This window comes from Acromyrmex echinatior, chromosome 12 (assembly GCF_024713525.1).
Source record: "Acromyrmex echinatior isolate Ae372 chromosome 12, ASM2471352v2, whole genome shotgun sequence".
In the NCBI taxonomy this organism is placed as follows: domain Eukaryota; kingdom Metazoa; phylum Arthropoda; class Insecta; order Hymenoptera; family Formicidae; genus Acromyrmex; species Acromyrmex echinatior.
This window is the reverse complement of record NC_141863.1, coordinates 7,112,847-7,137,337: the sequence shown is the minus strand read 5'-3', so window position 1 is coordinate 7,137,337 and position 24,491 is coordinate 7,112,847. Positions and strand designations below refer to the sequence as shown.

The 24,491-nt window shown below is 32.0% G+C and overlaps 4 protein-coding genes across 8 annotated transcripts; 2 read left to right on the top strand and 2 right to left on the bottom strand.

The window, feature by feature from the left end:
* The first annotated feature begins 155 nt into the window (after positions 1 to 155).
* Positions 156 to 9,639, top strand: LOC105150016 (PHD finger protein 14). Of its 3 annotated transcripts, none has more exons than XM_087411659.1 (14): positions 156 to 447; positions 1,785 to 1,946; positions 2,976 to 3,221; positions 3,299 to 3,510; positions 3,587 to 3,741; positions 3,837 to 4,111; positions 4,179 to 4,634; positions 4,692 to 4,983; positions 5,054 to 5,276; positions 5,381 to 5,562; positions 6,535 to 6,673; positions 6,749 to 7,002; positions 7,105 to 7,213; positions 9,000 to 9,639. In XM_087411659.1, exons 1-14 carry the CDS (start codon positions 405 to 407, stop codon positions 9,003 to 9,005), a joined length of 2,754 nt encoding a protein of 917 aa, XP_087267785.1. In that variant the 5' UTR covers positions 156 to 404; the 3' UTR covers positions 9,006 to 9,639. The 3 variants fall into 3 exon arrangements, with proteins under 3 accessions (XP_087267785.1, XP_087267784.1, XP_087267786.1); XM_087411658.1 differs by having other exon boundaries at positions 7,805 to 9,639; XM_087411660.1 differs by lacking the exon at positions 156 to 447 and adding an exon at positions 1,143 to 1,572 and having other exon boundaries at positions 7,805 to 9,639.
* Positions 8,622 to 10,965, bottom strand: LOC105150011 (methionyl-tRNA formyltransferase, mitochondrial). Its single transcript, XM_011062798.2, has 6 exons — positions 10,395 to 10,965; positions 10,073 to 10,270; positions 9,872 to 9,991; positions 9,348 to 9,526; positions 9,072 to 9,260; positions 8,622 to 8,912 (listed from the first exon to the last, which is right to left on the bottom strand). Exons 1-6 carry the CDS (start codon positions 10,616 to 10,618, stop codon positions 8,731 to 8,733), a joined length of 1,092 nt encoding a protein of 363 aa, XP_011061100.1. The 5' UTR covers positions 10,619 to 10,965; the 3' UTR covers positions 8,622 to 8,730.
* LOC105150012 (uncharacterized) lies at positions 10,527 to 17,746 on the top strand. 3 transcript variants are annotated; one of them, XM_087411663.1, is made up of 9 exons: positions 10,527 to 10,655; positions 14,173 to 14,252; positions 14,341 to 14,483; positions 14,885 to 14,981; positions 15,106 to 15,164; positions 15,399 to 15,697; positions 15,788 to 16,086; positions 16,228 to 16,347; positions 16,523 to 17,746. In XM_087411663.1, exons 1-9 carry the CDS (start codon positions 10,638 to 10,640, stop codon positions 16,974 to 16,976), a joined length of 1,569 nt encoding a protein of 522 aa, XP_087267789.1. In that variant the 5' UTR covers positions 10,527 to 10,637; the 3' UTR covers positions 16,977 to 17,746. The 3 variants fall into 3 exon arrangements, with proteins under 3 accessions (XP_087267789.1, XP_087267790.1, XP_011061101.2); XM_087411664.1 differs by lacking the exon at positions 10,527 to 10,655 and adding an exon at positions 12,343 to 12,601; XM_011062799.2 differs by lacking the exon at positions 10,527 to 10,655 and adding an exon at positions 13,545 to 13,628.
* Positions 17,459 to 24,478, bottom strand: egl (Egl_like_exo domain-containing protein). Its single transcript, XM_011062801.2, has 8 exons — positions 24,360 to 24,478; positions 23,733 to 23,870; positions 23,449 to 23,651; positions 21,598 to 23,099; positions 21,386 to 21,466; positions 21,062 to 21,306; positions 20,590 to 20,975; positions 17,459 to 20,419 (listed from the first exon to the last, which is right to left on the bottom strand). Exons 4-8 carry the CDS (start codon positions 23,014 to 23,016, stop codon positions 20,052 to 20,054), a joined length of 2,499 nt encoding a protein of 832 aa, XP_011061103.1. The 5' UTR covers positions 23,017 to 23,099; positions 23,449 to 23,651; positions 23,733 to 23,870; positions 24,360 to 24,478; the 3' UTR covers positions 17,459 to 20,051.
* Between the last annotated feature and the right edge of the window lie 13 nt (positions 24,479 to 24,491).

Genomic DNA, 24,491 nt, shown 5'->3' with positions numbered 1-24,491 from the left:
GGATTAAATCCTTCTACTTCTTATCCTCTCAATACTCCTCTTTTTACTATGGATGTTATAATAATACAGTATACAGACCTCTTAGTATACAATGCAAAAATAACAAACGTTATTAGCAAAAGTTTTTTTTCTTGAGCATGAAAAAGATTGAACTTCCCGCGAAAGGACTCGTGCAACATGGCGCGTCGGCGCCGCGTCGTCGGATGTATGGACGCCGTTGTGATCAGGATTAACGCCGGGTGAGACAACAATTCCACTTCTTTGGTATCATTCGATATCTCTGCAAACTTTGACTTGTTCTCGAGACGGTGAATATCCGAGGAAAACTGAACGCTGGATAAATACTTTCCAAGGAGGAACCGGAGGCCGTTCCGTTCCTGGTGTACAGCGTTCGTGACGAAGAAATGTCACAGGACGACGACGTTGGATTTCTGTACAAAACAATGAGTGAGTTGCGCCAATATTGTACGCGAATAATTCCCGTGATTATGTTCCGTAGATGCGGTACTTAGGAATCATGTCGCGCCAGCCCGCGAGAGACATTGGAATCGATGGAGTACAGAATAGTCCGCGTGTCTGAAATCCCATGAGTTCTTCTTGCTACTTTCAGATTTGAAAACCGAAATCAAGCGAAAATTGCTTTGTTTTACGAGTTATCTATCAAGATTTATCAAATAGAAAACGATATAATCTAGGATAAACCAAAAGAACAATTTGCAGATCATTTCAACACTTATATCAAATAAATACATAGTTTTCAATGATTAAACATGAGTACAGTGTATTCATATTATATTTGTTTCTTCTTATGAATGAAGATAAGATCCAATTATTTGTGGATAATTTGAATTAGCTGAGCAGATCTCTTTTATATACTGTATTAAGTACTGTTTTCAATATTTAAGTAAGTTTCTTTTTTTTTTATATAATATTTATTTCTCTATTTTGTCCGTTCCATGATTTGTTACTATTATGATCTAATCTATCGTGAATTTACTATTCAAGTTATTAAACATTGTAAACAATATTAGTTGTATAATTTGATTAATGCATTGAAACGATTACATGTCCTAGTAGATTTATTAATCTCCATTGTATTTATAAACTAGTGTGGGTACTCTGTGGGTGATATTCTCTCTTTCTCTCTCTCTCTCTTGCGCGCGCGCGCGCGCGTATATGGATGTTTATTCGTAGTTCTGTCATTACCGTTATTATTGCAATCGATACATTATTAAATCTACGTCAGCATTATGATAATAACAAGCCGGTTTGGCCTTTGTGAATGCATAATAATAACCATAATCAAGTACTTTATTATTATGGCAACCTCATTTGCTGACACGTAAAATTAACCTAACGTATTATCGGTAATAGAATGCGCGCGCGTACCCGTATCACCCGTATGTGGTTTTGCGAGTGGCGTGTTTGACGGAGGTACTTTCCAAAAAATGTAGTTACATTAATACGTTGGAATATTTGATTTAAAAGAGTGTAGATAGATTGTGCGAAGGATTACTCCGATTTTGATAAAAGTTTTCCTGAGATACTACAAAATCATCATGACCAGCACATGTATGTTTAGAGAAATTAAGCAAACATAACCTAAAACTGTCTGTATTATATATTTCTTTTTTATAAAAATATCAAATCAATATAGCTTTCTTTGCGTTATTAATTATTAAATATTTATGCATATTAATTTTGGACTAATATATATATCGATCAACGTTTTCTTGAAATACATTTAGATATTTAGCAAAAATCAATCTTATTGCTCTTTGCAGTTGAAAGAGACCCCAAGAAGAGAAGGGTAAAACCGGTTGAATCAGCACAGCAGTCTTTGCTTGACTTTGACCTTGGTGAGAGCTCGGATGATAGTGATTTTAGAATCGAGGATCATTGCGAAGAATCAGATGATGATTCTGTAGATTCTAATGATGGAAAAGGTAAGCTAGTATTATTGATATTAGGCAGGCTTGAATTCAGGCAAAATCTTGGCATCCTTTGTTTTATTTCTGTCTCGCTCTACTGAGACAGCGGAGAGGTGGAAGCATTTCAGTTTACAAGCGAAGTATTGGACAGACTTGTTTTAAATATATATTGCTATTTACATAGCAAAATGATATTATTTGTCATCAGCTTGCTATCTAGATAATGATTTGGGCTGCAGAAATTATCCAGATGCAGTCAGGGATCATTTATTTATCACTAGGTACTTGATGCTTTCCAGTAAAAAACACAGTGTAATACATATAATATGACAGTGCAATATAGTGATCATTTTATCTTTGTTTAACATTCAGTAAACAACAAGGATAAAATAATATCTGGGTGCATCTAGGTAAAATTTCTAAACACAGTTTTGATAAATGTATAAAGCTTTGCAGTTAAATCTTTTTTTCCCATCCTGTAGTATATAAAATATTTCGTACTCGCAGAAGTGTTGGATAGGCCTGATTTAAAAAAAAAATACAAATTGGAGTGTTAGTTACATCTTATTTATTAACAAGTTTCTGAACTAAAAGATTTTCATCAGTTGGTGAGTTGAAGCCTGCTTTATTGACTGCCTAAAAGAATTATGTGTGGAAAAATACTATTGTTGTAGCACATTAAAAATTGTATCAAAACTAAAGGTAGTCAAATTTTGAATGTTATTATTTCTGATATTTATTAAAATATAACTAACATTCTAGAGTTTCTTTCTTTGGTTTTTTTTAAATATATTTTACTGATAATTTAATAAAAATAAAACCAAATGCATAAAACTTTGCAGCCACACTTTTTTGTCATTTTGTATTTTTATATGTCGATGACATGGAAGAAAAAAATAAAAAGCAAATTGCAAATGCAAATTATAAAATACTTATTATAAAATATTATTGTGGAAGTAGGCTTTGTTGTAAAAATAATAAGAAATAAAGAAATTTATTAAGTAAATCTAGTAAATAATAGTTGTTTAATATATGTTTTTATAGAAGAAGAAGAAGATGCATCTGAAGAATCTGATGATTCATTAGAAGATCCATTATTGAGAGGAAAAGATGGTACTGGCTTAACTGTGGGGGATGTGATTGAGCAAGCTCGTCAACAAGCTCTAAAGGGTGCGCCTCTTGATGATAAACTAAATAAAGTACTAATTTGTTGTGGTTGCTTAGGAGACAGGAGTGATGACATAAACGAAATTGTAGAATGTGATGGTTGTGGAGTCAGTGTTCATGAAGGTACATTAATTGAAAACGTAAACACCTTTTTTTTTTTAATTTTTATTTACGTCTTACGAACAAAAATCAAATTTTAGGCTGTTACGGTGTATCTGACGTAGAAAGTTTTTCAAGCACTGACTCTTTATGCCAATCGGCACCATGGTTCTGCGAAGCCTGTAGTGCAGGAATCGAAGATCCATCATGTGAACTTTGTCCTAATAAGGGTGGAATTTTTAAAGAAACAGATGTCGGAAAATGGGTTCATTTAGTGTGTGCTCTATACGTGCCTGGTGTCGCTTTTGGTGAAGTAAGTAAATCTTGTACTGTGTGATTTTTTGTATTTATAATTTTTAAATACTAATTTAAATATGTGTATATCTTAGGTCGATCGTTTGTCAAGTGTGACGCTATTTGAAATGGCATATAGCAAATGGGGTGCAAAAACATGTTCTTTATGTGAAGACTCGTGTTACGCACGCACCGGTGTGTGCATTGAATGTGATGCCGGAATGTGTCACACATATTTTCACGTAACCTGGTAATACTGTTAATTAACAATAACAATCTGAAGATTATTATTTGTCACAATTTGTGTGTACTACAAATATAAAATACGAAACATTATTTTTATAGTGCACAAAGAGATGGTCTACTATCCGAAGCACACAGTGAAGAAGTCGATCAAGCTGATCCATTTTATGCACATTGCAAATTGCATTCTGATAAATCCCTCGTTCGTAGACGTAGACGTAATTGGCTAGCTTTACAAATGCGTGCACAGTATCGGCAACAGATTTTGAAGCAACCTAATCATTTAGATTCGGACGAACAACGTAGAATTCAAAGAAAATTGGCCAAGCACAGACACAAGTATTTAGCTCATAAAGCATCGCGTCCGCCACCATGGGGTAAATTTTAATATTTTCTAACAAATATATATTCTTAAATACATTTCTAAGTAGGTATTAATTATAGTACCTACGCAAAAGATGCCACGTTTATTAACTACATCTGCTTCCGCTTGCCGTCAATTGGCACGAAAGGCCGAATTAATGGGTGTTGACACGGCTGCCCTGGAAGCACAAGAGTCTCAACTGGTGGCATTAGTAGATGTTAGAAAAAAATGGCATATTGCTCCCGCTTTCAGTGTAGAATTTATTGGTTATTATTTGGATCGCAACTTGCGCGTAACATCGATGAAAAGACGATTGCAAGAACTTCTTGACATTAATTCACAGTTATTAAACGAACAACAGAGACTTGATAGAAAATACGACGAAGTGATGAAGGATAATGAGGAACAGATTAGAGTGAACGTGACATTGAAAGAAAAGATAGAATTGTATCATCAAGTACTTAAAAGCGCCGGTTTCGTGAAACCTCTGCCATCGATCGCCGATCTTGTAAAGCCAAGAATAGCACCCACTCTTGGTGAGTTATGGAGTTTAAATCTTTAAACGCAGTCAATACACGAAGAGCTTTTTACAGGTACAGGCTTAGGTGTGCCTACAGCAGCTGCCTTGAAGATGGGTGTTGGATTTCCACTCCCTGTGGGTAAAGGTGCTGAAGGTATACGTGAGGGTAGAGTGTTGAGCAGCCAAGCGCAAGAACAAAATCACAAAAGTGAGCTGACGACCTTACGACATCAATGCGGCATTTGTAGACGTTCGACTAATCAACATCTTCTCGCTAAATGCGACACGTGCCATTTGCATTATCATCTATCTTGTTTAAGCCCTCCCTTGGTACGAATGCCTAAGAAAACGAGACAAATGGGATGGTATGTATGAAAACATAAATGTTTGACATTCCAATTGTTTCGTTAAACTTTTTAATGTTGTAATTTGCAGGCAATGTTCTGAATGCGATAAAGAATCCTCGGGATCAGAAGTGGAACGTGTGGATACATCGGCACCACGTAAATTAAGACATTGTAAGGATGAGGCTAACTCGACGCCTACACCACCACAGGAAGTGCAAGCAGCCATGACACCAAACACGCCTACCACATCAAAAAATTCTGTCAGTAATGTAACAAACATTACTACTCCTGACACACATACAACACCAAAGGTATTTATTTTGATAATATGATATTATACTTATTTTATGAATAAATGAAGATTTAACTCTGGAGTTAGTATAGATATAAAATATAGGTATAAAAAATTTTACAGCTAACTATTAAACCAGTGGGACCGCAACCGTTAACTGTAGAACCTACCCAAGTATCTGAGTCGATATACAATCAACAATCTGTTAATAATATCACCATAAGAGAAGGTTCACCAGAATACATGGTAGCTTCAGCGGATGGAACGGAAGTGGTTTCTCAAAGAAGTGGGAAAAAAAGGAGAAGGTGCGAAATGATCGGAAGAAATAATTTATATGTTCATCATATTTGTGCAAATAATATAATAATATTAAATTATTTAATATACAGGGTCCGGCAAAATGATCTCCCACATTTTAATCTTTAATAAAAACGCCATTGTAAATGCTATTTAGATTTTATTTTTATTAACTGAAAATTTATGCTATGCCATTTGTTTTTGAAAATTTGAAAATTGAGTTTTGAAAATTACAGAGTCCAAGTGGCGACCATTTTTTTCGATACACATTCGAAGCTGATTTCTAAAAATTTCCATCACTCGAGCAATAATTTGCAGCAATAAAAGGCGATATTCCTGTAATTTCTTGGCGTATTGCTGCTTTCAATTCGTCAATGGTTCGGGAGTGGTGTTGAAAAACCTTCGCTTTCAAGTAGCCCCAAAGGAAAAAGTCGCATGGGGCAAGATCGGGTGAACGCGCAGGCCAACGTCTCCACGTAACGAGATTACGCGTCCTGGAAACATTTCCCTTAAAACGTCCATTGTCCTTTTTGCCGTATGAGCCGTGCTCCATCTGTAGCTCCATCCTGTTGAAACCACACATCCGAATGTTCAAGTTCTCTAAGTTTTGGTCACCCGATCTTGCCCCATGCGACTTTTTCCTTTGGGACTACCTGAAAGCGAAGATTTTTCAACACCACCCCCGAACCATTGACGAATTGAAAGCAGCAATACGCCAAGAAATTACAGGAATATCGCCTCAAATTATTGCTCGAGTGATGGAAACTTTTAGAAATCAGCTTCGAATGTGTATCGAAAAAAATGGTCGCCACTTGACTCTGTAATTTTCAAAACTCAATAAAAACAAATGGCATAGCATAAATTTTCAGTTAATAAAAATAAAATCTAAATAGCATTTACAATGGCGTTTTTATTAAAGATTAAAATGTGGGAGATCATTTTGCCGGACCCTGTACATATAAATACTTAATATTTCTTAGGGAGAAGCATAAAAGATATTCTCCAGATCCGATAACTGGAATCAAACAGAGAAAAAGAAAGCATAAAAGAAAAAGTTTAGATATAGAAAATCCAGAAATTCAAAGCCAACCAGAGATTCATAGAAGGATTACAATAAAAGTATCTGTTATTTTTCCACTTTATTTTATTACTACGTTGATTTGAATATTAATAATGTTAATTAATTAAATATAGATAAAACCAATTCGTCGACCGGAAGGACACACAGACTCGGAATCGAGCCCGCAAATGTTTGTGGCCACTTCGAGTACTGAAATTACATTGCCACCACCACCTGTGCCACCTCCGGCTGCAAATGTACCTCCAGTAAATGTATCTGTGAATAGCAGTGGTCGACTGTCAACAGGAACGAAGAGAGGGAAAGATACGGACCTTATGACACAATGTAACGTCTGTGATACTCCCGGCACCAACCAAAATCTCGTTATGTTAGTATTATAACAAATGATAATTGGAATCTTAAAATTATAGACGCTAAAATTGAGAAATATTATAACGATTTTTTTATGTCATGTATTTAATTCTTGCAGGTGTGACGAATGTAAGAAATGCTATCACTTTACGTGCTTAGATCCTCCTGTGAAAAAGTCTCCAAAAAGGAGAGGATATTCGTGGCACTGTGCCGACTGCGATCCTAGTGTAAGTTCATAAATTTTTACACTGTCCATAGACACCAATATTTTTTAATATTAGATTAATGTACTTTCTATTTTGTCTTTATATATAATACATTTATAGAAGTTTTTAAATAGCATTACAATGTACGTAAAAGAAACTATTTTTTATAATGTAGTTATAATATAGATAATAATTTCTCTTTTTCTATTCAACATTTAATTAAGAGAAAACGAATTGCACATTATTGATAATAGAGACAATAAACTAAAGTTATGACAAAATATAAAGTACTTTAATCTATACGTGAATAAATTGATTTGAGCTGGTTTCTCGAGGTGAATCAAATAGAAAAGATAGATATATCGTCTTACGAAAATTTAAAAATTAATATTACAGGCGAATAGGAACAGAAAATTTTTTATCCAATGTAAATTAAATTATTATATAATATTTATTTTTATTTTTTTGATGTACAGCAAAATAGAATGATATCTTGAAGCATTCTGAACTCCATTTTGTGTCTTCCGCTTATTGTCAATGTGGACATATCATTGGCACATTAAACATAATAAAAGAAAGACTTTTATAGTAAAAATATTTCTTTCATTTCAGGCCTCTGAAACTGAGACTTAATATCAACAATTTTCTATCTGCAGCTCCAATTCTACGTTTATATAAATAAGGCATTCAGTGTTATTCTGTTTTTTTTTTTTTTTGTAAGCAGGGACTCTGATCGAAAAATTTGATCCGAATAACGGTCCGAGGCTAAATTCAACTTTTGGTTTCTTTTACCGTAACAGTTACCGAGTCCGTTGAATTTCGGTCCTTTTCAGTTTCTATTTTCGATAATTATATAACATGATGGTCATAGTTACCACTGAAAATTCAAAAGAACTGAAATCGACACCGAAACTAAAAGTTAAATATTCTCCATAATTATCAGCCAAAGTAACCAGCCGAAATTTTAATCCATAATGTAATTTCGGTCCGAGTCCCTGTTTGTAAGACACGAGAACACATAGAAGAGAGAAACTTTGCTGTAATTTGAAGAAAAATGAATTCTACGAAAATCTACTGCAATTCCACTTAAAACTGATTTATTTGAAATTTAGCTATAGTTCACGCTACTTATTTCTCGTTATTTCTTTTACTGATTTTTTTTCGTAATGCTTTGTAGTTTTATATAGGAATTCTACGATAAAAGATATTAAATAAATTATTATAAAGAGAGAAATAAAAGGAATATACAAAACAATATTTTCGCATGAGACAAAAACTTTGATATTATTTTACATGCAAAATCAGAAATGAGCAAAAAGCAATTCATCGTATTCAGTATTTAAAGAAACATTGACATATATGATAAATAATTTATTATTCTCACAGTAGTCACTGCGTTAATATTACATTTTGTACATTCTAAATTAAATTTTACTATTGTAGTAAATAAAAATTTAATATTCATTATCTGTTTCTCAATGAAATTGTCATATACATTTACAAAAGAATAGCATTGATGTCAGAAGCAGCGCTATAGATTATGTAACATTACTCTGAAATAATATCCAATCTTTCTTTCTGCCCCGTATAAATCCATTTCTAAACTGCAATGCACTCATAACTGAATGACCTTTCACAATTACTTTCGTTGTTGAGATCCAACTTGGTCCTTTACATGTCACAACTAACGCATTACTTTTCCGATCAAATCTTGCGAAACCTGGAAGAGGCTCACCACATTAATCATGCACATCTCATCTCCAAATATACAATAATTATATTTTCAGATAATTCATTTTCTTCCTAGGAATAAACTGTTTCCAATCCTTGGTACTTACTTAGTATCACAGCGAATCATGCAGGAATAATGATTAATTACCTGGTATATCCACATTTCTTCCATCTTCCGGTTTCGACGTCTGCCGGACATCCAACAATTTTATAGTCACGTCTTCAAACTTGGTTTTTAATGGGTACAATCCTAGAAGAGCACGCTGCAGATCATAAACGTTCTTCGCCGTCATCTCATCCCATTTCACTAAAGAGGTCCTTGATGCAACTTTAGGTGCTACAAAGTGTAATCATCAAGAACTAATTTAAATAGTTAAAACATTAATGTATTTTGTCGCTTAGTACAGCAGCAAAGACAAATTACCATACGTTACACCTAATTTTTCCTGAGGCCTCGAAGAAGATAATACCTGTGGCAATTTTCCTATCACATCAATCAGAACATTCGCACCCAGCTTTGCTAACTTCATATTTAATTCTGGTCGAGTTTCATCTGCATGAATATCTATCTTTTCCTGTGTTACTATGTCTCCAGTGTCAAACCTGCAGCAACATAGAAGTAATAAAAAACCGTCTATCGATCTAAATGGTGCAATCGAAATAATATTAAGATTGTAATATTCATTCTTCTACCAATAAAACTTGAATTCAAATGACTCTTTACGTTTCTTTATCAATTAAAAAATTAGAAAAACAATGAAATAATACCTATAAAATCTTTTGTGGAGAAAAGTAAAATCTCATATATATTAATTTAAACAAAATATGATTAAGATCTCCTATCACTGAAAACAATAAAAAGAAAATACAAACAAGAGAAAAGGCGCTTCAAACTATGTGCTGATTTTTCAAAAACAATATTAGAACCAAATTTTTAAAAGACTTTACTTTTCTGCTATTCTCATAATTGTAATTCCCGTCTGTGTGTCTCCTTTCATTAAGGTATAAATGTCTGGAGCTGCTCCTCTCCATCGTGGCAATAGACTATTATGAACATTTAACATACCACTGTGACAAAAAATAGATATATTAATACCATATTATAACAATTTATAGACTGGACACATGTGGATAAATAAAGTGACTTACAGTGGAAAAGAATTTATAATATTTAATGGTATCAGATGGCCAAAGGCAACAACTATCCCGATATGAAAATCCTGTGGATTGTTTTTAAGGGGCCATTCATTAACAATGATTCCCTTTTCCTCTGCATACTGTACAACAACATTCTTTTTCCCTTTACACACCGATACGACTTCTAATCGACAAAGTTTCTTGGCTCTGCTGTAAATTACAAAAAAACAATTTTATAAGTATACTTCACATTTTCATATTTCTTCTATTATTTATATTTAATTTACTATTAAATAAAATTTACAAATAAACTATCGATAAAGCTGATACTAACTATTCGTTATACAAGCTTCGTAAGCTTTCCAGAGAAAAATTAGTCGTTCCGAAAAACAACACATTCCAGAGACCACTGGCTGGAGATGAATGCAACTGTCTCTTTCGAATGTGATGTGCACAGTACGAAAAGGTTAGCTCACGTGATTTATCATTTCTCTTGAATGTTGCATATAAGTGCAAGTGTATTTTTATTACACGTGTTAGAAATGTAACATTCAACATACTCTCACAAAGAAGATTTATGACTAGCAATTATGAGGTAACGTGTAAAAACATTCGCATCTCCATCGCACGTTTGATACTACATATGTACATACTGTGTTTGGAGTAGGACAATAAACACGATGCCGACATACAGGCGTTCTTCATCTAATCTAAATAATCTAAAATAGTTTTCATTTGTTAATTTTCATTCATTACAAAATTTTCATTATCAAAGTGTCTCATCAAACTTGTAATATGGCAAAATAACATCTTTCGTCGGTTCTTTATTTGCAAACTGAATAAGCGACATACATATGTAACTTCGGCTGTGGTCAAAGTCTCGCTACAAATGCTTCAAAGCATTTGATGGACCAATTAAAAGAAAGAATTTTACAAACTGATCAATTAAAAAAGTGTTTATAGCATTGACCGTACCTTTCTAGAGATACTTAGAATATCACATAGAGGAAAGCACGAAAAAACAAATTTAACAAATAGATTTATTTAAAGTATTGGATCATCTAAAAAGTATCCGCGATTTTTTATCACTAGATGTGTTGACCATCAACACTATCTAGTGACAAAAAACCGCGGATACTTTTTAGATGACCCAATGTATATGTCATCATATAAAATTTTTTTGTAATTCCCATCTCCCCATCTATGCTCCCTATTTATCGAAGACGGCCGGTCCTGAAAATTTTCGAGATTATCAACAGAACGAAGGGATCGATTCTATATCTTGAAACGAAGTGAAAATTACAAAAGTGAGCGAATTTACTAGAATACTAATAATTTAATTGGTCAACATCTAAATTAACTCACTTTTGTAATTTTCATCTTGTTTGAAGATACAAAATCGACCTCGAGGAATTCGAGGATAAAGTAGAGAGCACAGACTCTTGCATAACGAATAACACAAAAGGCATAAGAAGTTCAATCAGAATTCTTTATTTTAAGAAAAGGAAGAAAACGAAGGACTTTAATTGATACATTTTCTCATTACGTGTTGTGCATTATGCAAGAATCTGTGCTTCCCGTTTTACGCTGATTCTACAATGAGTCGGTAATCGGTAATCCTAAGGCCGAGTTCACACCTTGACGGAAAAACGGAAAGCAGAAAAGCGGAAGTCAATCAGAACTTACGGAAAGACAGAAGCAGACGAGCGAAATGTGCCGCTTACTACTACTACAAATTCCGATTGGCTTCCGCTTTTTCGTTTTCCGCTTTTCCGTCAAGGTGTGAACCCGGCCTAAGTCTTATCAGTGAAGTTTACCAATAGCCAACTTATATGATTAAGGCTGATTGGCCAACTTCACCGATTAAGACTAAAACTTCTGATTACCGACTCATTGTAGAATCATTACAGTCTCATCCATTATTGATACTGCCATTGTAGACTAAACAATAGTCATATGACACATTCGTGAAGATGATCTATGGCTGCGTTCAGCAAGAACATAACAGTTTTGCAACTGTTTTTTATGATTCTCCGCTAAGATTAGACCATTCCTCTTGATCTAAAAACATAATCCAATCAGCGTGAAAAAAACTTCAACAGTTGCAAAATAAACGTTCTGCTGAACTCAGCCTATGATTGCTCGATTTCTAAGCCTACTCCTAAAAATGCCTTTTCATGTTGATCCTCGATGCTTATTTTGGGAACAGTTCATTTGCATACCGTAGCAATTGCTCACTGCCAATCACAGCGATGTCTGCCTAGGGAATTATTTTTTTTTTTTTCAGCGTTTGATTGGTTTGTACGTAATTGACTCGTGTGCAATTGCTATACACTCGCTTATTTTTAGCGTCAAAATAGGTCATTCGTGATCGAAACTAACGCTTAATATTGGTTAATTTTTATCACGTGATCTGCTTTGACGCTAAAAGTGAGTGTTAGCATGAAAAAGTACCTTTAATCCATTAGTTTCACTACTGCTACTATCCTTGTAGACCACGCATAAGTCCGGATCTACAATAAGTGTTTTAAGTTTTAAACTGTAAGAAATTGATCAACTACAATCGAATACGAGGAGAATAAGTGATTGTGATTCGTCCATTCTTTAAGGCTTAAAAATCTATTGTAAATCCGGGATAATTCTCATTATTTCTTCTCAAAGAATTTTTCTTTATTACTTCTTAACTTCTATGATACTTAACTTCGATGATTTTGAAAAAGCTATCTTTTATATTCTCCAATACCTTGCGTCATACATTGCTCCGATTTTTTCATAAATTATCAATTCTAGACTTATCGAAAAAGTAAATTTTATCAATCTGTCTGTTTGCGAATATTTCTACTTCATTTTTGAAAAGATAATAGCAACATGATATATCCAATCGAGTTCGTTCTTTCTGTTAACTTGGTCAATAACACATCGTCCGATCTTTAATTACTTCCGTGTTTCAAACCACGTCGTTCGAACATGTTCATGTAGTTTTTCTCTAGTAAAATTTTTTTAAATTATATAATTTTTTAGAAATTTTATTTAAATTTCAGGATTTTTCAAAATTTTTGTATAATTTTATATTTTCTTAGAAAATTTCTCAGATTTTTTATATTAATCGAAATAGAAGATTTATACTGAGGAAAATTATATTGTATATCATGTTATCTTTTCTAGAATTCTATACATAATTTGTGAACTCTGAAATATTCTGAAATTTCTCGTATTATAATTTTTAAATAAACTTATGAAATCTAAAGAGTTTAACAATATATACTTTTTTAAAATTGCTCATATATTTAAAATATAACGAATTTCTAAAAATATTAAGTCATCTAAAAAGTATCCGCGGTTTTTTGTCACTAGATGTGTGTTGATGGTCATATATCTAGTGACAAAGTACTGCGGATATTTTTTAGATGACCCAATATATGAGATAACAAAATATTGTGAAAAATTTTTTTATTAAGGTCGGTAATGATTTTTAGATGTGATTAAAAAATCGAGATTTATTTCTTAACGAATGTTTTATTTTACGAATGGCAAAAATTTGAGAGAGAAAACATAATGATAAAAGGAGGTGAATTATTTTTCGAGGAATTTTATTGAAAAAATTTCCCCAAGCAAGAAATATTTTAGGACATTTCAGCAATATTTTAGGAACGTTGTAACATTTGTTGCTGAAAAGTGTCCCTTACTTATTATATACTGAGATGTCGTTTAAACGTGGATGTTTTCATGCTGCGAATGTCACATATGACTATAAACAATATGTGATTTGCTCCCTACTTCTTAAGTTTGAATATTATATTTTCTAGAATTTCCAACCCCCCCCCCTTTTCGTCCTGTAAATTTGTGTTGTTTCATAAAAGAATAACGAGTGATTGTAATTTTACTTTTTTCTTCCAAATATTATAAAATTAGATTAGCATTCATGGAGCGAGTGAAAATTTTAAATGAATATTATACTAATCTAGATTATGATAAAAAAGAAAAAGTGAATATTGATATGTACAGTGTATAATAATTGTTGATAATATTTATGAGATTTAATATTATTGCTAAAAGAATCTCCATTTTTTGTATGTAACATATAATACTACTTTATGTGCATATTTTTTTAGGAAGTACTGAAGAAGCTAAATGGTATATTTGATATGATACAAAAGTGTAAATTTAAATCTAACGATAATCTGTCAAAGAGGTAAATAAAGATAGAATTTTAAAATGGAATAAGAGACATAGAAGTTGTTTTTATCTTTGATAGTTTTAATATTCTAATTTTTGCACAGATTGCAGATATTAGCAGAAATAATATATCAGAATATGTCGTTTTTTTCATCTATTTTTAAACACATAGATGTGATTACTACTATTTTAGACTATTTAACTAAGTATTCTGTGTTAATCCCTAATGAAGCACTAATAGATACAGGTACCTACAATAATATTATTCTTGCATTTGCAAAATTGAAAAATATCATTATTTATGTTATTTATATTTTTACAATTTAAACAAATATTATAAAGGACATATAAGAGTCAAAAAATATTGATATCAGAAGTTACATTAATGATGTTACATTGATAAAGTACAATAAGATTTAATTAAAATTTAAATGAACATTTGTACAGATAATACATATTTCGGCTTCTTATTAAGCCCTCTTCAAATGATTCTGAAACATTTAGCAATTCCTTAACGAGCGATTGCAATTGTATTTTTAGTTTTTTTTTTCTGATAAGTAAGAATAATAGATAGCATAATAATGAACATATTAATTTGATTATTTATGAAAGTTTTATAACTTCTATGTACTTTTATTGTTTTTGTAGATTATAGTTTTAGTGAATTACCCACTTATTTAATGATTACACTCGTCACGATATGTACAGGATCTGTGATGTATTCATTTTTTTCAGATTGTCTCAAGTAACTATATATAAAAAAATTTTCTTTACTAATGTATAATTATTCTCATACTTATTTATCGAACAATTTTAATATTAAAATTAATATTTTATATTTTTCTAATATCTTTTTCTATATTTTTTAGAGATGTAGCACAGAATATAGACACGTATTATGACAACGCATATTCTATTACAACACACGGTACAAAGAAACGTTTATTCATATTGGACGTTTTCCAATAAAGACAATTGATGTAATAATAACATAGAAAATTGTTTCATCCTTATTGTTCAATGATAAACAAAGATGAAATGATTCACTAGATCTACTCACTGTGTCATCTGTCTCTTGCTGGAAAATGCCCATTGTGTGTTATTTATAAAAATATGTTTTTGTCTTTATAATTAAAATTTTTTATATAAAATGTATATATAGACGAACCTTATACAAAGAATGTAATGATAATCTTAGAAGATTCGGACTTGTATGCAGTTATTAATTGTTTAATAATAACAGACCACTTTCCTTTATATAAAATATGGGTGCAAAAACAAGTGAATGAGAAATTTGTATGGCTCATGAAGAATTATCGTTCTGAATTATCCATAACTATTGATACATTTCAATCAGTGAAAGATCTTCAATTTGATCTTCCATGTGATAACATAATAAATATAGTATCCATATGGTCGGAAGATGTTGTAGCTGCGAAGAATTTTGCATTATCTATAAATGTATATTATTTAAAATGTTTAAAAATAGTATGTTGCCGAGAATTATTTTAAATTTCATTAAAATTCTTTTTCTATTTCATAATTATTTAGAGTGACTTAATATTTATAAATACATATATGGATTTCCGTGGTTGTATACAACTTTGGATGTATAAACATCTATCTGAGTATTATCGAGCTAATGCTAAACTTGTGATACCGAAAATTACTTACCAAAATGAATCAATTAATCAAAATCAAGAATCCAGTATGAATTTAGTACATTTATCATCTGTTGTAAAAATAAACGATATTTCTGTTGGTAATCTTTTTTATGATGGTGCGTGGCAAAAACCCATAAAGGGTATGTATTGGAAACATAATGACAGTCTATGGGCAAATGCAACAGAGTAAGAATGCACACGTTTTCTTAATCTTTAAATTTTATTAGATTAACTGAACATATTATTTTTACTTAAATTTAAAAAAATTGAGAAAACATATTAAACTTTTAATCAATTAATGGTTTTATATATATATGGTTATTACAGCACCGATATAAAAAAATGTTATCAATCTGCTTGGAAAGGATACAAAACTTGGAGTATTATGTCTATTGAGACTAGAATACAAATGTTATCTAGATTTATGTCCATACTGAAATTTACTGGGTATATGAAGTTATCGAAAACAGTATTATATATATCTATATATTTTATATATATATATATATATATATATATATATATATACATATACATACATATACATATACATTCGTATACATTCGTATACATTTATTCTCGATAACTTTTTAGTAATTATTTCTTTGTTTTTCATTTTTAGCAAATTTATATTAGCAGCTATAGTAGAAAGATGGATAAAATTCCCATATTTCTATGGGAATATACAAGGACACATTGAAAATGAAATGATAGAAATATTGTATATTCGTAAGCCATTTTTAGGTGTTATCATACTTAGAGAGGAAAATGAAAACATTTTGTTTTTTCGATTGATGCAATCTTTAATTACTGGCAACTCTGTCATTGTAATGTTTGATGCAAACTTCTGTAATCCATCATCATATTATGACATGTTTTCGAGATGTGGAATACCTCCAGGTGTTATAAATTTATTATCACATGAAAATATAAGTTCGCTGGAAGCTAAATTATGTTTAGAAGATTATACAACCTATGCAAATAGATATTTCTTGAAAGGCACTTCGATACAGACATATATTACTCCTTTTTTAAGGCTTACTATACCAAAACGAATTTTAATCCCTCTTCAATAATTTTGATAATGCATGGCATGGATGTAGTATTTGTGTTAGAAATATGTCTATAAGTATAAACATTTTGATACATTTACGTTAACATATTATGATTTCAGAAAAATAATTTGTTGTTTAATTAACTGGTGAAAATAAAGGTAAATAATTTATAGATAATCGTATTACATCTTGTAAATAAAGACTATGAACATTCATGCAAATTATGTTTGTATTCATGTACTTTTATTTATATGTGTAGAAAATTGTAAAATTTATCATAAATATGTAATTTATCATAAATATAATACTTTCATTTATATATTATTTATATTTGTAAAATGCGTTTTCTATAGATATTAATTTTCAGTAATTAAAAAAAAATATTTTTAGTTATGTACTCTTTTTTTTTTTCGAATATTTCATATATGCAAATAGATGTAATATAGAAGTATCTATTTAATTAAATAGCTAGAAATGGCTGGATAGATAAATAAATGAACAAATTTAATTTTTTCTGTAATATTCTTTATTACGTATATTATTTATGTAATTGTATATTCTTTTAGACTTTACTTCGCATCTGTATGCAACGAATTAGTCATTGTTAATAATTATATGGATCAGCATTCTTTCGTATAATTATTTTTGTGTAATGTTTCTTGTTTTTTAGTATAATTACTATTCGATTGATATAAATGCCTTATAAAATAATTCAGATAATATCATTTTAGTCCATTCTTAAAATATCGCTAATAAAAATTGAATATCACCCAAATAATTAGAAAAGAAAATGCATATTAATAAATAAAAAGAATGGCATTAAGACATTTTCTTTTCTGAAAATCAGGATGAATTAAATATCAAAAATCCAATCAATAAATCTGCAAACTATATCATCATCAAGCAATATTGAACAATAATATTGTACAATTCTTCTGTTAATCCTCAGCACTCATTTCATTTATAAACTGGATTAAATTTTGTCATTGATTTTCTAAAAGTAAAAATACATGTATAATTTTTCTCTTTTATATTTATTGAATCTACAATTAACAACGCATTAATAATTTAAGTTAATAAGAATTAATTTTTTGTTAAAATTCTTAATAATCCCACAGGTAATTATCCGAAAATAAATATATGAGTGCAAGGGATAAAAATATGAATGATTATCAATATACAGAGAAATTTGTGTACGTGTAAAATTTATAAATATATAATTAATATTATATATTTATAAAATAATATATACTAGAAAATTGAAAAAAGATCTAAGAGACCACGACATAAATAAAATTGAACCCAAGCCTAAGGATGCATAATTATTTTATACATTCTTATAAGAGATTTATATTCTCGTCGAATTTTCGTCCTAAATATAATTTATGTGTATATAAAAGGCGAGTATTTCACAAATAAAATTTCTGTATATCGAAGATATTATTCATATTAGTTATAACGCGTGCAAAATTATTCTGATATAAACGCACGCAAATAACTGTCAGAACAATAATTCATAATATCAAAATTATTTCTGCGATGAATTAAACTTGCACTTTCTAGTAACAACACAGTTACGCATTCTCCAATAAGGATGCCTCTAGTATTATTATTTTGCTTTCCAATATAACGAAATATAATAATCAAACATCTACATTAAAATACTAGACAACATCCGATGTACTTGTCTCACATTCTCAAGAATTTTTATAAAAAATATTGCTAGTAGTCGGCGTTTTGATTAGATCAAAAAAAATGTAGGTATATATACTATAGTAGCTTCTAGCATACTTTATGAATAGTATATACGAAATAGTCGAACAATTTGATACTAGTTGAGCCTCTCGATTAATAATAAATGAGAATGTATCAATGATTCGCTTACATAATTTATCTTTCGGTTACTATATGTTTGTAGTATTTTTAATATTAAAAAAGAATTACATGATCGATATTAAATGTATATTATCTGTCCATGTGTAAAGTATTGCACTAAAAACACTGACAATTTACGATGACAATAATTTATTTAAATCTCTCGAAATCGTCACTTCCCCACATTCTCTGGCAGTTTACTTATTAATGATATGTTATTAGAGTATAAATGCAGATCTATGTGACACGAATAATGGGTTTATCTTATTTAATACTATCAGATTATTAACTATTTACTGGAAGTGCGGGAATAATTATTCATTAAGCACGTAATTAAATAGAAATATAAAATGTATCAATCCATTTATTGTATATGTTCTATATTAAATTGGCACTTGTATAGCTATATACGAAAATAAGTTGTATCTGTAATCGATGTAAGGAAGAAGTCTGCATAAGTTTATTTCGCGTGCGTAAGCTTAAATGTTTTCCTGTGAAGAAAAAGTATTTGTTTAATAGTTGCTGTTATGTTCTATTACTGCCGACAATTCGTCCCTTCTGAGTGACACAAATTAGGCCACAGAATTTAAAAATTAGCGATTTTAATGCAGTACTTCACATAAAAATGTTTCGCAAGCATGAAATATGCATTCTATTAATTTCGCAACACTATTAAAAGAGCATCAGTAATCGTTACCCTATAAACATGATTCTTCTGTTGATATTTGTACATATATGTATATGTTTTATCTAAAGAGACAATATTAAAAAAAATTTGTTAGCATCTTAATCCCGAGCAAACATAAAAAGCCACAAGTTGTATATTAAAAATCATAAAATTTGCTGGTAAAACCTTATTAGCGCTTATAACTTGATACTACTTTTGTAACTAAAACGATTCGGTCTTTCTTAAACGTTCGTAAAAGAAAGATAATCTTCATATTAAAATTAATAATCCTTTTCCAAAAATCTGATGATTGTATCATCAAATCTGGAAAGGTATGTATAACAAGGCCTATCCATTTAAGACACATTTTTTTTAAAGTAGCAGACATGTCAGAAAACTCGAGTTTCGCCAGTTCTGCTCTATGAATCTTGTCATATATATTACATAAAATAGATAAATTTCAACTACTTAATTCTTTTATGCAATTGTTCCGTTTTTATAAAAAAACCTATAAATGGCAACTTTTCTACTACTTTCACAGCAGCTGTAAATATCTACTTTTTTGGCGAATTCAATAATCTTACTCGCTCTTTTTCCTCTTCGCTGACAAACACTCTAGTAAATACTATATCACCTGTGCTAAGCGTTTGGCAAGCCACACTAGTTCCAGCAGTTTGACGATCCATTCGCGTACTGTCGGTCTTATCCTCTTGACACGTACAGACGCATTTGATAGGTGATGAATCCGCATTGTTGATGGAAAGTTGGTCAGTCGCGGAGCTTGTAACAGCTGACAGTATGGCTTCCAGTTTCTCAATCTTCTCCAGTTTATCCATCCGACCGTCCGAGAGTATTTCATCCATCATTTGCATTGACTCCGTTAGACTTGGAGTATCGGCGTTCCGTGGCGACAATATGCCACCTAAAAATTAATTTTTAGATCTTCAAACTATGCTTATCAAAAATTGCCAAAAATCCATATTTTCATGATTTTTAAAATTATATTTTAAAATGTATTAATATATATATTTTTTTTTTCTTTACAATTTTAAGTAGTGATTTTGTATTTTAACTTAAAATGTGATATTTTACCAGAATGAGAATTTTCCGATGTGTAGCTTTCCAAGCTTTGATATTCATGATCATCCGTTTTATCGTCGTCGTCGTCATCACTGCTATCAGCTTTATCCTGACCCATGTTCTCTAGCTTTTCCAATTTTCTAGCAACTTTATAACTTCCTTTGAGCTTTTCCTTTTCGTCTTCGGTAAGATCCAAATAACGAAGAAGCCGAATTTCACGGTTACTCAGAACGATATTTTTACTCGTCGCTTCTTCCATTCTCTTTTTCAAATCTGATAATTCGGTCGCGATCTTTCGTTGCTTTTTACGCGCTTTTACAATCGCCGGTCTTATGTGCATTTGAATCTGTTCTTCGCAAAGCTCTGCAAAAAGACTTTCTTGTTCCGGCTTTATAAGTCTGTTAATAACAAACAAAATTATTTGTATTAATCTAATATTCATGAGAAGAATTTATTTACGAAAATTACGAATAAGATGACACACCTAGACATAGCATTATAAACTTGAGGTACGAGACTTAAAACATCGCTACTCGCATAAATTAGCATCTCGCGAGTAATGGGTCGCCGAGACCAATAACGTTGATCCTTACGATAAATATTTTTCAATTGTTCCTTTAGCGGATTACACGGAGCATTATAATGATCGCACAAAGTGTTTAAATTAACATTTTTAACTTTGTACACAGGCTTTCCCGTATCTTGAAACTGAAGCACTGCATGCGCAGCCTATAAAAGATATTGTCATTTCATATTACATTTATGATACGTTATTTCTATATAAAAAAATACAAAGAACATTAAGTACCTGTGTGTCAAAAACATTCGTTAACGTAATATTAAATTGATTATATAGATTGACACTGTCATTTCTACAATCATGAATCACCTGCAAAAATGAATACAAGTTTACATGTTTGAAGCAGTTACCTATTTTTGTTGAATTAATATCTATATGTATTTTTATATATTGTTATATATTGTCTAATTATTATATTGTCTATTGTTATATATTTTTACCTTAGTAACATGAGGATGTTCCAGTAGTTTCTGGAGACCACCAGCTTGAACGAGGCCTGGGCACGTGACCAAATCGAACACATACGCTTGACCGCTCATTGTACCGATTTGTACAAGAGTCAGCTGTCCTCTAACACCAAGATTTATACCCTCGCAATCGAAAGAAACGACCACCTTGCCGTCAGACGGAGGCTTTCGAGGATTTATTATATCTTCTGTAACTTGAAGACTTTCTCGCAAAGTCGCTATCACTTTGGTCTGCTGTAATACCTTCAATTTCCACGCGTCGCCCATCTGGGCGGCTTGCAGACTGCGATCTCGTTCTGTGTTATCCGCCAGAGTTCTCATAACGATTGTATTAAATCTCTGTTTCAGAGATTGCTGCTGCAAACTCACGGGCGGTGAATTATTATTGCTTTCAACAGCGGGTGATGTGCACGCATTCTGTAACGAATTAGATTGAGATGTGGCGTTATTGCAAACACTTTCCAATTGATCCAGAGGTGGCTGAGAGAGTTGAATCTTGCTCGGCGGAATAATCGGCACCACATTATTGGTGTGAGCCACATTGTTATTCTGACTGCGTTGATTGCCGCTTGAAATCTTCGTTTTCGTGACTGCGGGTTCCATCACGGAAGATTTCGGTCGGCTTATCAACGTCACCAGGTTCGTTTGCACGTGAAAAGCGTCTGGGAATATTTTTATGAAAGTAGACAGATCCTGCGATGTCTTGAATATACTCGTCCAGTTTTCGTGGGAAAATTTCTCATTGACCATATTAAATAACTGATCTATGAGAATCGGACCCTTTTGCTCAATGCATATACAAAAAAAGTCCAACAATTTCGCCGTGACGTCCGGATCTATCGGAATATCTGGCTCCAGTTCATGAAAGGGCTCTGGCTTCATACCTTCATATTGTTTCAATATTACATTATCTTCGCTGACTACGAACGCATCGGGATACTTTATGAGAAAATCACGAAATTCTTTATAGTGCTGACCGGATATATGCCTGACTTCCGGTGAGGCTTGCGATCGATGGCCCAAGAGACTTTTAATAGGCACCTCGGTACCTACTCCGTATTGCAATAGCTTATTAGTAAAGTATTCTACGGCTTCGCGGGCATAGTCGCGTTTACCCGATTTATTTCCGCTCTCTTCTTCCACGACTGGTTGAAATGTATTGACGGATACATACTCGCCGTCGATCAGAAAAAGTGCCGGATATTGCGCTAGAAATTTCTTAAGGCCACTTTGCGAACCTCCCGCTATTTGACGCATTTCCTTCGTGAATCCTTTAGCCCCGAACTGGCAACTTAGGTCGTGCAATGTACGTGGACCACCTTTGTCCATCAGTCGTTCAAAAAAGAAGAGAAGAGTCATGTTTCTGACCATTTCGTACTCAGAGCTATCCATCTTTTGTATGTATAGCTGTACAATCAAGAAATTTTTATTTATCACATACACTCTTTTTCCTTCGAAATATGTCAAGACATTCCCTATAAAAAAAATATCAATTTTGTCGTGAATATTAAACTTTAATATCGTAATAACTTTAAGTTCGTTATACTATTTCTAAAAATTCCTTCCCATCGTTCTATTTATATATTATTATCTAAAATGTGAAAAAAAACGCTCCATATGGAGTATACATATAGAGAAAAAAATTAAAATAATAAATATTTATTTATCAACTTTCTAATTTTTCTCTCCATATGAAGCATCTTTTCAATTTTTTAATAGATTATACATACATATGGAGAAAAAACTTTTTAAATGCTATCCCATAAATAGGATGGTTAGAAGAAATGATTTAACTAGTCGAATTCTTCGTAATATTGTACTTACTGTCATAGTATTATAAAATTGAAATACCGAAGATAAAGGCACATCACTAATCTATCACCATTTTGTTTTCATGTCTTTCTTGTTCTTATGCAAAAAATCTATAAGGGATTTGTCCACGATTGATGAGTATATCTACTAAAATTGAGCGATTTCCAATTGAAGTAAATACTCCCAGAACCAGCATAATGGAGGAAAAGGCAGATCTGAAAAAATTATTTGGATGCTTCAAGGTATACATTGCATCACGAATGTGATAAGACTTGTCAAATATTAAACAAACCTACCTTAGTCTTAATGTAGATAAAATTGTATTATAATAATCGCAGTCTGTCTCCAGTCATTGTTAATCATCTCTGTTTTTCAGAAACGAATGCATGTATTATAAGATCTTCCTTCTCCTCCTCTTCCTACTCCTCTTCCTCCTACAAATGAGAATAAATATTAACAGGATTATCTCTATAGTATACTAGAAGGCTTCCAGTATGATCTGACTTGGAAAATGTAAACATCTTATACAAGTAACGTCAAGAGCTACAATTCGCAGCTTGCATCACATGAATATCAATGAGATGCAAACAAGTGTCACGTCGCGAGATATGTTTGAGACATATGTCTCTGCATATCTGTCTAAACAACAGCATTCCATACCGCAACTGTGCGGTTCAACTGGAAGCGATCTCAAGGATTGAATCTCGCGAATCTACATTAAAGGTACATATCTCTTGACAGTGCGATTTTTTACAGGTCAGACGGTTCTCATGGGAGACGGAAAGGCGAGACGGCGCGCGGGTGTGCAGTGTTCCCGAGGGTCGTCGCGACCTCGAGCACTCTTCCTACAGTTAGATGGTTCTCGCGACCGAAGTTGCTCGCCATATCCCGTCCCTCGTCATTGACGAACGTCGGCGGTATACCTTGACGGCGATACACAGTAGAATCGCAGTTAACCCCAAGGCGGCGCGATACGTAGCATATCCCGGAGCGTATCCAGTACACCCGATGGACCTCTCCGCTTGGGAGAGATACCGCCAGAGGGACCTCCAAGT